Consider the following 16,006-nt stretch of genomic DNA (forward strand, 5'->3'; position numbering starts at 1 on the left):
CAGGGCATCCACATGGGTCCTGTGAAGCCTACAGACACTGGCAACTTCTCTGGTTCCAGAATCAGCGTAATAAGGTCTGTGTACTGCAGCGCCTGCCTGTGCACAATGCCCCAGCCTCAGACCTTAGGCTCTCTCCTGCGCCAACAGAGCCTGGGGCTAGAGAGGGCATAAGCTCGGCCAGGCATTCTAGACACACGAGTTGTCCGAGCCCAAACGTCTGGACTGACTGGAAGGTCTGTTCTCCCCTGACTCTCAGCTAACCACATATGTTCACCCTTGTGATGGTTTATGTAGGCTTGGCCCAGGGAATGGCACTGTAAGAGGATGTGACCCTATTGGAGGGAGTGTGGCCTTGTAGAAGTAGGTGTGGCCTTGTTGGAGGAGGTGTGGCCCTGTTGGAGGAGGTGTGGCTCTGTTGGAGGGGGTGAGGCCTTGTCGGAGGAGGTGTGGCCTTGTTGGAGGAGGTGTGGCCCTGTTGGAGGGGGTGTGGCCCTGTTTGAGGAGGTGTGGCCTTGTTGGAGTGAGTATGGCCTTGCCAAAGGAGGTGTGGCCCTGTTGGAGTAGGTGTGGCCTTGTTGGACTCAGGAATGCAACCCCCAGAGCGATGTGGCATGAAGAACCCAGGGCCCAGGAGAGCCGCAGCGGTCCAACCTTGAGCGGGTCCATGATGACGGTGGGCACGAAGTTGAGGAAGATGTGGTTGCAGTCGGTGCGCACGCTGGTGTTGTTGAACGCCACCTCCAGCTCGTCCATGGCTTCCAGCAGCAGCCGCTCCCCCTCATTCTGCAGGTACTCGAAGGAAGCTTCCTGCCAATGGGTGTGCAAGGAGGCTGGCCTCAGCCAAAGGCTTTGTACTTGGCTCACGATCCCCTCCTCCCTGTATGTCCGGTGAGGTGGCAGAGCCTTGCCAAGGGCAGGAAGCTTTCGAGGCCGTGAGCTGTAGTCTGAACTCTGACGCCCAGACATCTACACAGTGGCCTTGGGGCATGCTAGGGAGTAGGGGGGCTTGCTGCCAAGTCTGACGACCCAAGTTTGGTTTCCAGATCCCACACAGTGGGAGAGGACAGACTCCCACAGTTGTTCTCTCGCGTCCACACACATGCTGTGGTGGTCCCTCCCGTCCTCAACACATACATACATACATACATATATACATACATACATACATACAAACATATATGTAATTTAAATTTTTTTTTAAATTTGTCAGTGGCTGATTTGATCTCTTTAGAATCACCCCTGCCACCCCAACACACCCGGTATGGCCACGAGCATGTAAATAAACGGGATGCCTTGTGAATGGGTCTTTGTTCGCATAGAGCATGGACTACAATTGTTCTGAGGGTCCTGCCCATCTGACTCTGACCTCACATTCCACATCTGGATGGAATCATCTCTAGAAAGACCATCAGTAGAACTGGCCCCTCCACTGATGAATTCTTGGTCCCTATTTTGTTTTTTCTTTTTCTTTTTTTTAAAAGATTTATTTATTTATTATATGTAAGTACACTGTTGCTGTCTTCAGACACCCCAGAAGAGGGCATCAGATCTCATTAAGGATGATGTGTGAGCCACCATGTGGTTGCTGGGATTTGAACTCTGGACCTTTAGAAGAGCAGTCAGTGCTCTTAACCACTAAACCATTTCTCCAGCCCTGTTTGTTTTTCTCAAAACAAGATTTCTCTGTGTATCCCTGGCTGTCCTGGGACTCTGGCTCTAGAAAGATCTCAATCACTCCGTAGACCAGGCTGAACTTAAGCTCGGAGATCTGCCTGCCTCTGCCTCCTGAGTGCTGAGATTAAAGGCGTGCACTACCACATCTGGCTTGGCACTCTCACATGGTTTTTTTTTAAAAGCATACATATGTGTGGTATTATATTTGTATTATGTATAAGTATGTGTATTATATTTATATGATGTATATATGTGCTGTGTATTCATGTGTGCACACCAGTGCTCAGGAACACGTGAGCACATGCGTGTTAAGGCATGAGGTTGATGGTATCCTCTATGGAGAACTCTCTGCTTTCTTATCTTTTTAACTTTTAAATTGGGGGGGATATGTGTAAGGGGGTGCAGGTGACCGTGGAGTCCACGGATGACAGATCCCCTGCAGCTGGAGTTACAAGCAGCTGTGGGCTGGGCCTCAAGCCGTCCACTCTGATTCTGGCACAGCGTCTCACTGGACCTGGACTTGCTCAGTCTGGTGAGCCTACTTGTCCTGGGGAGCCACACCTGGGTCGTTTTCATGTGGCCTCTGGACCCAACTCACTGGCGGTGAGCGCTTCATCTCCTGAGCCACGCTCCCACCCCAACTTGACTTTAAAATACTCTGTAATAACATCTGAATTTTCACAGTAGGATCACCAGTGGTCGATCGGAAAACGCAAGAAGTTCCCTGAACAAGCCAGCCTCTTTCCATCCCTTCGGTTCTCTTCTACACAGAAAATGTCACAAAATATAAGAATCTGACTGAAGCATCGCTGACTGAGGTGTCTGCAAGGGCAGCGCACTGTGTGCTGAGCACACCTCCTGATCCCCAGAATGCAGCCCAGACGGGAACTTGGGGAAGAGAAGGCCAGTGTAGAGGGACAGGCTGCATGGGGACAGGGGAGCCGCCCTGTGCCATGTCTCCTTACCTTGGTGATCAGGTCTGAGTGCCGGATGATGGCTCGGATAAAGAACCTATGGTCGGTCACCTCCAGCCCTTCCTTCACCTTGGCAGCGCCCAGGTAAAGATGCATCTTGTGGTTGGCACAGGGCACAGCGGTCAGGTCAAAGTTGCGCATCCGGCTCAGCTCCAGCTGGAAGGCCAGGGCGGGCTCCAGGTGGCGATAAATCCGGTCTTCTGCAAACTGTAGGCCGGCCAGAGAGAGGAAAGTCCATTTGTGGCTGTGAGGTCCAGGCTGCATGCTGCTGAGCCTGGTGCTCAGAAACAAGCCTTGTTGTGCACCTCATCTCGAGCAAGCTCTGAGGCTCCAGAGGCTTGCAGGTCATGGGCATTGCAAGAGAACTCCTGAGTGTGCCCTGCCTGTCTCAGAACATGCCAGAGACACAGACTGCTGTCTGTTAACATTTCTGATTCTTCAGCTTCTGAACCTGGCTTCTTTATGGGAGTAAGTCCCTCAAAGGAATCAACTGGCAGTTTTAGAAACTGAACTGGAGAGAAAATTATGAGTCCCCATGTCCCCTACCCCCAAAAAAGGATGCTGTTAACTTGAATAAAACAGACCCAGGAACCATCAAAATACAAAGCACTGAGCCACCTGCTCTAGAACAGGAGTCTGCAAAGGGCTGGGTGCTAAACGTTTTAGGGTGAGGAACCACACAGGCTCAGTGACTGTGGAAATCACGGCTGGATTCGTAACCAGATGGCTATAGCTGTGCTCCAACAATGATTTACTTATAAAGCAGGCAGCCAGTTTACTGAGTTCAGCAGCAAATGCAAAACACATCAAGTGAGCAGGAGCCCTGTGTGTCGGAGCTCGCTGCAGGATACATGGGGGTCCTTCTGGAAGTGTGTTCTGAGGGGAAATCGAGGGTCCACACCCCAGGCTCTGAGCATGCCTGCAGGGACACATGAAGGATACTCAGAAATAACAATGCCAATGCCTTGCCTCTTACCTCATCTCTTGCTCTGAACGTGAAGAACTTGGGAAATTCTCTCTGCCAAAAGAAATCCATGTAAGAGGCAACTCAGTGAAGGTAGACTCTGAGCCCTCCCCCTGCGAATTTTGTGATCATTAAAAAACCACTCAGTCTGATTCCACAATGAATCATCTGGACAGATCACCCTAGCAGCTAATTGCTTCTAGATCACCCTAGAGAATAAGTATCAACTACCTAGCCAAGGCTCAGAGAGTAGGAAAGAGGACTAAGGATGGGGACTAACCTCTTGGGCAATAAGGAATGTGATTCTTCGGAGTCCGTAATCCACAAGGATGTGTTTCTGCATTTAAAAGCACAGACACAGTAGAAGATTATTTGGATAGTAAAGGCCTGATATTCTGACGCAAGTTGCTATGTTGGTGAACTCCACAAGCACACTAAATGCAGGGAGCCAGTCAAAGACCCCCTAGCAGACCACGTTCAGAATGACGAGTCTACAGAGCTGTGAAGTAGGTCAGTGGCTGCCTCCTGGGGAGAAGGCTGTGAGAGAGCTGTGTGTTCTGCTTCTCAGGAGATGTTCTCCAGGTGACAGTCGCGCGAAGGCCGTGCAGCTGTGTACATACTTGAAAAGCATAGAATTGTACATTTTGTAATTTCTTTTGTAGTAACAGGATTTGAAGCTAGGATCTACAGTACACCAGGCAAGAGCTCTATCCTCAGTCTGAATGCAATGGTCATGTTATACACTGATGCTGTGTGCACTGGAAGGGTTCAGACTCCGACACTATGTACAGAAAACCCAAGAGCAGATGGAACTGAGTCAGGACACAGCCACACTGTCTTGTGGGGGACCAGGAGCATCCACTTCTGGTTTGAACATTGATCAGCAGGGTCAAAACCTGTCATGGCTTGCATATGCTTGGTCTAGGGAGTGGCACTATTAGGAAAAGTGGCCTTGTTGGAGTAGGTGTGGCCTTGTTGGAGGAGGTGTGGCCCTGTTGGAGGAGGTATGGCCTTGTTGGAGTGGGTGTGGCCTTGTTAGAGGAGGTATGGCCTTGTTGGAATGGGTGTGGCTCTGCTGGAGTGGGTGGAGGAGGTGTGTCACTGTGGGTGTGGATTTTAAGACCCTCATCCTAGCTGCCTGGAAACAAGTCTGCCACTACCAGCCTTCAGATGAAGGTGCAGAACTCTCAGCTCCTCCTGTACCATGCCTGCCTGGACGCTGCCATGCTCCTACCTTCATGATAATGGACTGAACCTCTGACTGTAAGCCAGCCCAATTAAATGTGGTCCTTCTAAGAGTCACCCTGGTCATGGTGTCTGTTCACAGCAGTACAGCCCTAAGACAAAACCCATCCAGCTATATCTACGTTTGATTTGTTTGATGTGTATGAGTGTCATACTCCTACGTACGTCTGCATACCGCACGCAGTGTTGTGGATGGTTGCCGGCTGCCATGCGGGTGCTGGGAAGTGACTGAATCCCCTGCAGGAGCAGTTAGAGCTCCTAACCCGCTGAGCCCCCTCTCCCGCCCTCCCCAGAAACTTTTGACTTTATTCGCAGCCTGGGGTGCTTTGTGACGGCAACGCAAAGGTCAAGACAGCCTGACCCCAGAGCACAGCAGGACTACCTTGGACTGTACAAAGGCACGGAAGATTGGTACCAACGCCTCGTCCTCCATGTGGTCGGCACACTGGATGGCCACATTCAGGATGTGGATGGGCTCCTCTCTAAGGCTCTGAAAGAGAAAAAATGGGGGTGGGGTGGGGGGAAGGGTGGGGCTGGAGCCTGCCCCTCCCCCCCAACGCTGCCCATTGGGCTTACCTTGCTCTCATCCTCTGCGTACAGGGAGGAGCAGGCTTTACTGAAGAGAGGGGTGTCTGTAGGCACGTTGGCGAAGCAGGAGATGACTTCATCAAAGTTCCTGTGGGGAGGGACAAGGAAAGCTGAGGGCCCCTGCCTCTAAAGGACCTGGCCAGTCCCAGTGCCAGGACTTTGGGCTCCTGTCTAGCCAAGTCCCTTAGGACCATGGGTCAGCCTTTCCCATCACTCCCCGAGGAGTCTGTAATTTGTTCTTTTATTTTGTTTTTTGAGACAGGGTTTCTCTGTGTAGCCCTGGCTGTCCTGGAACTCACTCTGTAGACCAGGCTGGCCTCGAACTCAGAAATCTGCCTGCCTCTGCCTCCCGAGTGCTGGAATTACAGGCGTGTGCCACCACTGCCCAGCTTGAGTCTGTAATTCTTTTTTTTAAATATTTATTTATTTATTATATGTAAATACACTGTAGATGTCAGATCTCTTTATGGATGGTTGTGAGCCACCATGTGGATGCTGGGATTCGAACTCATGACCTTTGGAAGAGCAGTCAGTGCTCTTACCCACTGAGCCATCTCTCCAGCCCCGAGTCTGTAATTCTTAACTGCAGTGCCTGTGTCTGTGTCTCCCGGAGTCCGAGTGTTAATGAATGAGTGTCCAGGGGCTGGGAAAGCCCACACAGCTTCCCCGCCCTACCTGGTGAATTCCTCGAATCTCCTGAAGGCGACCATGGCCCCCATCCGCTGGCACAGTGGGGAGAAGCCGCTGTCCATGAAGAGTTCCGTACTGTGCCTCAGCAGGTCAGGGTTAGAGACGCTGATGGGCACGGCCATCCTGCAGGGTGAGGAGAAAGGGAGGCTGAGGCGGCTGCCGCCCTGGCCTCGGAGCGCTTCCTTCGAAGGAAGCTTTGGAAAGCCAGATCGGGATCAGAGGCTTCCCTAGGGTCTGAAGTGGGGACTACAAGGGGAGACTTGTGGTCGCAGGGCGGGTGCTGAGGGGGTCGCATCAGCCTCCTCAGGACACGGAGTAGAAGAAGAGCCGAGGAAGTGAGTGAGTGAACGAATGAGTGAGTGAATGAATGAGTGAATGAGTGAACGAATGAGTGAATGAGTGAATGAATGAATGAGTGACTGGATGAATGACTGAATGAGTGAATGAATGAGTCAATGAATGAGTGAATGAATGAATCAATGAATGAGTGAATGAATGAGAGTGAATGAGTGAATGAATGAGTGAATGCACACATAAACAAGTTCAGTCTCAACGTAGTCCCCGAGGTAAATCCAGAAAGGCAAACATAGACACACAGAGGTGGTATGCTCCCAGCCTCGGTTTCCCCAGGAAAGCCCAGGTCCAGGCAGCTGGTCAGGAGGCAAGTGGGACCTGGATTGCCCCAGGCCTGCAATCCCTTCACCCTTTTCCTTGTCTTGGGATGAAGTCAGTGGCTGCTCCGGGTTTAGAGAGCCACGGCGCCCAGGAACCAAACCAGTCATGTGAGCACTCTGGAATCAGGTATGGAAGGGGTGAATCCATGTAGTGTGAAACAGAATGTTCAGGGAAGCCGGAACCGCCCCGCCCTTCTCAGGAAGGAGGGCTGTGGCGAGGGGGGAAAGGTCCCCATTTCCTAAGTGAGTGTGGCTTGCTGGGCCTGTGTTGCTGTGACCAGCGGTAGAGTTGGTTCCAAGCTTCTACCTCTGTCCTCTCCTGCGAGTCTGGGGATTTTCCTTTTCAAGATGAACAAACCAACCAACCCAGGGTCCTGTGTGTTGGCCTTGAACACTGCTTGTCTCCTGAGTGTGGCTGTTTCTGCCTTACTGGGCCCAGAGTAGAGCCCGTCTGGGCAGTAGCCAATGAGAAGCCTGGGTGCTAACCAAGCTCAGGCACCTCACATGGGATGATTAATCTTCCCTCCCAACTTTACTGGAGTTAGAATCACCCTGTAGAATGGCGACGTGCATTTTTGGGGGTGTCTGGGAAGGCTTTTCCAGAGAAGAATGTGGCCGTCCCCATCCCCAGGCTGGGGGCTTCAGTGGAGCACAGTGGGGGAACTGAGAAAGCCAGGTAACCAGTGAGCCTCTCTCCCTCTGCCTTCTCCACCAGTTTGTACTCCAGAGCCTCTGACACCAGGAGACCAAACTAGAACTATGGGACAGCTACCACAGATCACAACCCACGGCTGGAGGAGTCCACAGCAAAGGACTCTCTCAGCATTGCGTTTCTTCTTCCAGCCTAACCCCCAGCCTTTGCCTTACGGATCCCATGCTGCAGGCACGACTGTGTACTGAGTCCTGTAAGGCCTCCTAGGCCCGCTGAGTACCCAGGAGTGCTCTCCAGAACCTCTCCCCCCCCCCACCCCCACCACCCCCCACCCCGACATGGGGGAATGTTCCTAACTGATATTTCCAAAATCATGATCCAGCTCCTGGACTCCCATACCACGACATCTACAACATCTAAGCCAAAACAGCAGCCGGTGCTCATACGGGGGTCAAAAGGAACAACCTGGGCATATGTGTGGGTCCTCCCAGAAATAAAGTGTGACCCCCATATCCCTTAGGGAAGCCATGACCCTCTTCTCCCTGCAGCGCTTGCTGCTCAGACAAAACAGTTAAGAGAGAAAACAACTCCTGTGGGACAATTTCAAAACACTGTATCACACACACACACTCACACACACACTCACACACACACACACACTCATACATGCACGCACAGGCACCCACACAGGCACTGACTGCGTGCACACATACACACGCATGCACACACTTACACATAGATGCACACAACACACATACACACACACAGGTACTGACTGCTTGCACACATACATACACACATACATACACGGACATGCACTGACTGCATGTACACACACACATACACACACAGGCACTGACTGCATGCACACATACACACTTACACACACACATACACACACAGGCACTGACTGCATGCACACACAATACATACACACACACATACACACACATACACACACATACCCATACACAGGCACTGACTACATGCGCACATACAAGCACACACCCATGTGCCCAGACTATCATCCTCAAAACAGCTGAATCAATACAAGACCTGTCTCATAATGAGGCAAAGTAGTGCAGGTCTTTAAACAAGAAAAAATAAGAAAGGTTAAAACAAACAAACAAACAAACAAAACAAACCAAGGAGAGAGATGGCTCAGCTGTTAGGGCACTGACTGCTCTTCCAGAAGTCCTGAGTTCACCAGCAACCACATGGTGACTCATAACTATTTGTAATGGGATCTGATGCCCTCTTCTGGTGTGTATGAAGATAGTAACCGTGTACTCATAAATAAAATAAATAAATCTTAAAAAAAAAAAAAAAACAAAGCCGGGTGGTAGTGGTGCACGCCTGTAATCCCAGCACTCTGGGAGGCAGAGGCAGGCGGATTTCTGAGTTTGAGGCCAGCCTGGTCTACAGAGTGAGTTCCAGGACAGCCAGGGCTATACAGAAAAACCCTGTCTCGAAAAAACCAAATCCAAAGTCAACAACAACAAAAGCAAACAAACAAACAAAAAACAGTAGTCAAGATGCAAGGAGCCGCCTCCTGGAGGCCTTCCTTTCTCTTCTGTAACGCGCGTTCTTCAAAGCCAATGGGAAGAGAAACATTTGTAAAATCCTGAGAGGGGCTGTGGAAGGGGGAAGGGCTCCTGCATCCTGATGATGTGAGTTCAATCCCCAGATCCCACGTAAGGGTGAAAGAAAAGAACCAGCGCCAGACTTGTCCTCTGACCTCCACACACACATCTCTCTCTCTCTCTCTCTCTCTCTCTCACACACACACACACTTCTCACACATATACCTGCATGCATCTCTCACAAACACCTGCTCACCTGCACACACACACACATCTCATATACATACCTATATACATGTGCACACTCATCTCACACCTACATACACATGTTACACACACATCACACACATACCTGCACACATCTTTCTCATACACATATACATACTTGTACATGTCTCTCTCACATACCCATGCATACATCATATGCATACCTGCACACACATCTGTCTTACATACACATACTTGCACATATCTCATATACACATACAAACACATGCGTATCTCTCTCACACACACACATCACACACACATGCAAGTACACCTGGACACATAAATCACACACCTGAATACACATCTCTCTCACATGTACACACCTGCACACATATCTCACACACACATATCATACATGCATATATATACACACATCACAAGAAAACCTGCTCAGGAAAACATGGACCCTGCCTCATGAAGATGAGTTCTGACCCATGGAACCCTAATCACATGACCTCTGCTCCAGCCACAGCGAGGCCTCTGGGGAACCCAGTGAGAATCCAAGACTGAGGAACCAGGGACAGTGGCAGGGAAGGAGCTGTTGGATCCTGGTGGGGAGACACAGCTACATTCTAGAAGGTTCCACACTCTACCTGACTTCTGAAATAAGGGGTTAATGATACTGTGAACAGTGTGCAGTCAGACAGACGTCCCCATGAGAACACTGAGGACTCCCAGAGGACATAGACAAGCCACTCCCCTGACCCTGTTTCTGGCTCCCAGCAACCACAGGCACCCAGGACAGAGCTCTGAGTGAGAGTCAGACATGTGTTCTTACGCGCAGCCTGCGGGAGAGAGGAGATCCCGGGACTCTCTTCTTTGAAACTAAGATGGGCACTTTGGTCATCTGACGGAAGGGCTGAGGGGACTGAGAACCTAGATGTTGGAGGATATTTGATCACACTGTGAACCCTGAGACTATGTTGTGGGAAAACCTGTTTCTAGTTGTGGTGTGGCTCAGCCTTAGCCCTCTGGCTGGCATACAGACATGCCCTTAGTACACACCTCTAATCCTAAATGAGGAAAGTATAACATTAGTTCACAGAAGGAGCAGCCATATTTGAAGTGATGGTTAATTGAGTGGCAGACAAAGTGACAAATCAGAGAAAGATTTGACAGAATAGGATCTGCCCAACTCTCACCGGAAAAGAGAAGAAAGAAAGGCTGTTTATAAGAGCAGGGCAGAGAGAGGAGGCAGTCTGAGAGAGGAGGCAGTCTGAGAGAGGAGGCAGTCTGAGAGAGGAGTCAGTCTGAGAGAGGAGGCAGATTGAGTCAGTGACCTTGGAGAGTTTTGAGCCAGAACAGCTGAGTGGACCAGCCAGGCAGAGTTCAGGAAGAGCCGGCAAACGTGAGCCTCAGCATCAAGTCTCAGTGCGGCTGAGGAGGACATTGTAGGCCTAGGTAAGACTGTACGGAGGCTAGAAGCTTCCAGCACTCAGCCTAGGCTAGCAAATGGAGACAGTACACCTCAAAGACGACAATTACATCAGGAAAATAAAGGGCGGTGGTGGCGCACGCCTGTAATCCCAGCACTTGGGAGGCAGAGACAGGCGGATTTCTGAGTTCGAGGCCAGCCTGGTCTACAGAGTGAGTTCCAGGACAGCCAGGGCTACACAGAGAAACCCTGTCTCAAAAAAACCAAATCCAAAAAACAACAAAAAAAAAGATACATTATACATAGAGACTTCATGCGCCATCTGGCTAGTGTTACAGGAAAGCAATTCTATTTGTAAGAATGCGAGCCAGAACTAACCCGAGACTGCTAACATGGCTTCATCCATGCCAGGCACTGTCCTGTGTGTGTCACCTTACCTCACTTACTTTTCCCAGTGGTCTAGGACAGCACGGTCCACTGCCATGATAGAATGTTCTAGAACCTCTGTAATACGCATCCGAGACCCACATATGATGATTGAGTACTTTAAATTTTTGTTTTTATAAAAGTGGGGGGAGTGTCTGTGTGGTGTGATGTGTGTGTGTGCTTTGTGTGGTGTGTGGTGTGATATGTGTTTGTATGTGTGGGATATGGAGTGTGTGTGTGTGTGTGTGAGAGAGAGAGAGAGAAAGAGATGGTGCAAATGTGGAGGTCAGAGGACAACTTCCAAGAGTCCATTTTCTCCTTCTGTGAGTCTCAAGGACGGAGCTTGCAGGCAAGTGCCTTCACCGGACTGGAGCTGCCTCACTGGCCCACATGTGAATGTGGCTGACTGGCTAGGTTGTCGCTGCGTGTCCATTAATGGGCATCCGAGGCAGCATACGTGGGGCCCTGACAGGAGATGACACTGGGTGGCTATCCTTTCCACAGATGAGCACAAGAGGCCACAGGAGACCCAGTGGGGAAGGGTCTCCCCACCAGACGCACATACTTGCCAGGTCCTTCCAGAGACAAGACTGTGAGGAAAGAAACAAGGAGAAACCAGTCCCTACCGGTTGGGGTGTGAAGAGGGCAGCATGAACTGGAATTCCACCACGCAGGTGCCGTCTGGGAGCTCCCTGTGCTGCAGGCTGTTTAGCTCGTAGGCGATGTAGCCCCTCCGCACGTAAACCTGACAGAACAGAGGGAGGACGTGAATGTTCACAGAGACCGGTGGATTTCAGAGGGGAAGCACCGTGCACGGGGCAGCCAAAGGCTCTCTAAGCTGCACACAAGGCAACTTAAAGAGACTAACAGCAAACATTTCAAACTTTGGGAGACCTCATTCCTGATAAAGCCCCGAGATTCTGCCACCGTAGCATGAAAGCTGCCATTAAAAACAATGAGTGCATTTACGTTCTAATAAAACTTAATTTAAAAAAAAGAAAAAGCAGTGGCATTGTTAGCCCGTGGCCTGTGGTCTGTCAACTCCACTCTAGCCAACTGGAATGTAACACCACAAGCCACATAATTTTAATTCCTAGTAGCTACTTGGGGGAGGGGATTACACTTTCTCTTTCCCCAAACACCCAGCTATTTTCATCTCAACACATGATACTAAAAACACCCGGGGTCTCCTGAGCCTCCCAGGAAAACTACACATGTCATAAGTCACCATCAGAGGATTTCACTCGCTGTGATCCTCCTCAGAGAAGGCAGCCCACCCTGGGCCTGTGAGCATCTCCTACATGCTGTCTGCCTTCCAGTCTGTGTAGTAAATACGTCACAGTGTGTGTGACAACGATGACAGCCCGAGTCCTGTGTGTCCTCGTAAGTCACTGAACTGGAGTTTGCTCGGGGACCCCAACACATCCAGGATGACGTCAACGACCCCATTGTGACAAGAGCCTGAACCCAGAATGTGCATCCCCAGTGTGCCTGAGCCCCGGGGAGGAGCTGGAGCACGGTCAACCAATGTGCCTGATACGGAACTGGAGCGTATGAAGGTCTATCCTGCGGCCACACAGACAACCGCTCAGTGGGCAAAACACCTGTGGCGGTGCAGGCCTGACAGAGAATTCACTCCCTAGCACCCATGCAAAAAGCCAGAGGTGGTGGCACACACCTGTGGTTCCAGCATCCCTACGCTGAGCTGAGAGACCAAGACAGGAGAGGCAGCTGGAAGCTCACAGTCCAGCTTGCAGTGTGGCAGCAGAAAAGAGACCCTGCCTCAAAAGAAGTTTCAAAAGAGTACATGTGCATGCGTGTGTGTGTGTGTGTGTGCGTGTGTGTGTGTGTGTGTGTGTGTGTGCAGGTGTATATATGTGCATGCATGTGTGTGTGTGTGCATGCATGTGTGTATGTGTATGTGTGTGTGTGTGTGTGCAGGTGTATATATGTGCATGCATGTGTGTGTGTGTGTGTGCAGGTGCATATGTGTGTATGTGTGTGCATGTGTGTGTGAAGGTGCATGTGTGTGTGCATGCATGTGTGTGTGCATGCATGTATATGCGAGTGCATTGTGTGGGTGTGAGTGCGTGAAATCCCACCTGAACAGTTGACCTTTAACCTCTACATGTGACCATGTGATACATGCTTACTCTTGAGCCCTCATTCTCTCTCACACACAAAATTGATTTATTAACTAAAAGTTTTTAAAAGCTAGAAGAAACCCTCACCGATACAACTAGGAAATAGCATTTGTCAAAACACCGTCTGATGGGGTGTGTTGGCTGGGTCTCGAGAATGAGGCCCCCTGCAGCTGTCACAGGCTCAAAAGCCCAAACCAGTCTCTGTGGAGACCTAGGCAAAGCTGGCATGGCTTGGGGGACCCACGGGGTCTAAAAGATCCAGGAAAAGCTCGCAGCTCACAAGGAGTGGAGACGCCGAGCTTGCCCGTCGAGGGTAAGACAAGACTGTCAGCAACCCAGCTCAGTCCAGCGTAAGGAAGGTCCTGAACAGGAGACTCCGGCTCCTGTTTGCAGGAGTGGACACGAACTGCAGTCCTGAGAGGAATCCATCGGGACAGAGTGCCTGGCACACACCCCACCACATAAGCCTCTCCCTGCCCAAGGGAGGTGGCCTGCATCCTCTGCTCCAGACAGAAGAGTCTTTGAGATACTGAATACTCATGAATAAGAAGTTTGGACCGGGTGCATCTGGCTTGGCACCGCGGTGTGGCCCGGCTGTGCCCCATGTGGAGAAGCCTGGGACGCCACGGGGCCTGGCAGTGTTGCTGGCGTGGATTTTGCAAGAAAACCAATGAAGTGTGAATCCTGGCTCTGCCCCTGTCTGTGTGGCCCTGAGAAATCGCCTCACGTCTCTGATCTCAACTTATCCCCTGTGAGAGGAAAACAGAAACCCCTTCCTTAGACAGAAGGTCACATCTGTAAGGCACACAACTTAGGGTCTCGGGTGGGCACGAGGACAGGCGGGCAGGCGGGCAGCAAATGCGCAATGCATCTCCTTACCTCCAGGGACGCCATACAGACGACCTTGTTAGCGTGATAGAAGAAAGTGGGCAGGACATCGAATATGGTCGTTTCCGAAAGTATTAATTTCTATGGGAAATGGGAGGGGCCAAAAACCAAAAGGAACATGAGCAGGTGCCACCCAGAAGTTGGCGGATGGGGGCAGGTGGCATGGGCACAAATCACAGTCACTGTTACAGCCAGTGTCTCTGATACAGGGTACTCCTTTGCACGGAGCCTTGGGAGATAGGACAGTGAAGGAGTTTGGGGTGACGGTGCCCAGGGCAGGGTCCCGGTTTCAAATGCTGATGGGTGCCTAGTAGTTTATGATAAGCTAGGGCCCTGGCAGGGGCCTGAAGTGACAAAGTCAGTGCTGGCCCCAACCTCTATCCCAGTTCCCTACCCCTACCCTAGTTCCCCCACCCCTACCCTAGTTCCCCCACCCCTACCCTAGTTCCCCCACCCCTACCCTAGTTCCCCCACCCCAGATCCCTCACTCACACTGAAAAGGGCTCACACCTCCTAGCATGTTCCAGAAAAAAAAATTAATGTTAACCCTGTACTGGCCAGGGAAGCCCTCAATCCTGTTGCCCTGTGCATCCTGCAAACAGATTTTCACGCCTACACCTCCCAGAGCCTGCCTGACCCTTCCCTGGGACTGTCCTAGCCACTCTGAACTGGATGTCACTAAACCAGGGGTGGGGGTGGGTGGGGTTCAGGGTGAGGAAAACCCATAGTCTGTCCCCGAGGCTCACCTTGAGGTTTTCTGGGCAGAACTGGTGGCCGTACATGTCGATGGCGGACAGGAAGATGGACTCCACCTGGTTGTGCCGCAGCTCATAGGAAGGGAGGTGAGAGGCGATCAGGACCTGCAGACAGGAGAAGGGAGGTCAGAGATGACAGGAGCTGGGAGGAGGGAGAGTCACAGACCCCGGCTCCGTGCTCCGCTCCGAGACCAACCTGTCTGGCTCTGAGGGCCACCTTGCAGTGCTCGCTCCGGCTCAGCTGTGTGAGTTCGTTGAGGATGGAGGTCAGCTCGTCTGATAGGGCAGGGTCTGGGCCACACAGCTCATCCTTCAAGGACAGCAACAGAACCCAAGTTGATTTTGCTCTGCCCAAGGGGCCAGCACTTGGCTGGTCAGGGGATTGGGTGGTGGGTTAAGGGGATCGGACAGGGAGGGGAGGGTTGGTAAAGGGGTGAGGGTGAATGAAGAGTCTAGCCTCAATTCTCTAAACACATCTAGCAAGCTTCTTTTTTAAAAAAAAGCCTTTGGCTGGGCAGTGGGGGCTCATGTCTTTAATCCCAGCACTAAGGAAGCAGAGGCAGGTGGATCTCTGTAAATTCAAGGCCAGCCCAGGCTATATAGAGAAACCCTGTCTTGAAAAACAAAACAAAGCCCTTGCCTCTTTTTATTGTAGGTTCACTTCATTCATTCACTGGCGTACACACCCCACATACGCCCCACACCCGATGGGCTGTGCCAGGGAGTACACGTGTGTGGATGAGCATGAACATGTGCTCACATACGTGTGGGAACAGGACCAGCCCACCCACAACTCTTCCTCCATTGTGCCCCACTTCATTTTCTGAGCCAGGGTCTCTCCTGACCCTGCACTCGGGAACTCATGGATCTGGCTGGTCTAGGCTGCTGGCCTTGGGGATCCCTTATCTCCAGCTCCGGAGTTCTGGGATCACAAGTGGGCCACTATACCTGGTGGCTTTTTATGTGGAATTGGGGGATCCAAACTCTGGTCCCTGTACGGGTGCAACATCCACTGAGCCGTCTCCCGGCCCAGACATGTGTCCCTTCTGCTCAGTGAGGAGCTATTCTGCTGCAGATGGGGCTGTGTGCACGGGGTGTAAACAG

At 51.3% G+C, this 16,006-nt stretch overlaps 1 protein-coding gene across 6 annotated transcripts in view; it reads right to left on the minus strand.

Annotated features, from left to right (window-relative positions):
• The window catches only part of Acacb (acetyl-CoA carboxylase beta), a 112,726-nt gene that overhangs the window by 21,587 nt on the left and 75,133 nt on the right, over positions 1-16,006 (minus strand). For all 6 annotated transcript variants that reach the window (XM_052169135.1, XM_052169137.1, XM_052169136.1 and 3 more), the window contains 11 exons: positions 15,099-15,212; positions 14,894-15,007; positions 14,139-14,228; positions 11,742-11,860; positions 6,121-6,258; positions 5,434-5,533; positions 5,240-5,347; positions 3,893-3,949; positions 3,625-3,666; positions 2,640-2,855; positions 652-807 (listed from right to left, as the gene is read on the minus strand). In XM_052169135.1, coding sequence (XP_052025095.1) covers positions 652-807; positions 2,640-2,855; positions 3,625-3,666; positions 3,893-3,949; positions 5,240-5,347; positions 5,434-5,533; positions 6,121-6,258; positions 11,742-11,860; positions 14,139-14,228; positions 14,894-15,007; positions 15,099-15,212 — 1,254 coding nt within the window. The remainder of the gene's footprint in view (positions 1-651; positions 808-2,639; positions 2,856-3,624; positions 3,667-3,892; positions 3,950-5,239; positions 5,348-5,433; positions 5,534-6,120; positions 6,259-11,741; positions 11,861-14,138; positions 14,229-14,893; positions 15,008-15,098; positions 15,213-16,006) is intronic.

Source organism: Apodemus sylvaticus, chromosome 22 (genome assembly GCF_947179515.1).
Source record: "Apodemus sylvaticus chromosome 22, mApoSyl1.1, whole genome shotgun sequence".
Classification (NCBI taxonomy): Eukaryota; Metazoa; Chordata; class Mammalia; order Rodentia; family Muridae; genus Apodemus; species Apodemus sylvaticus.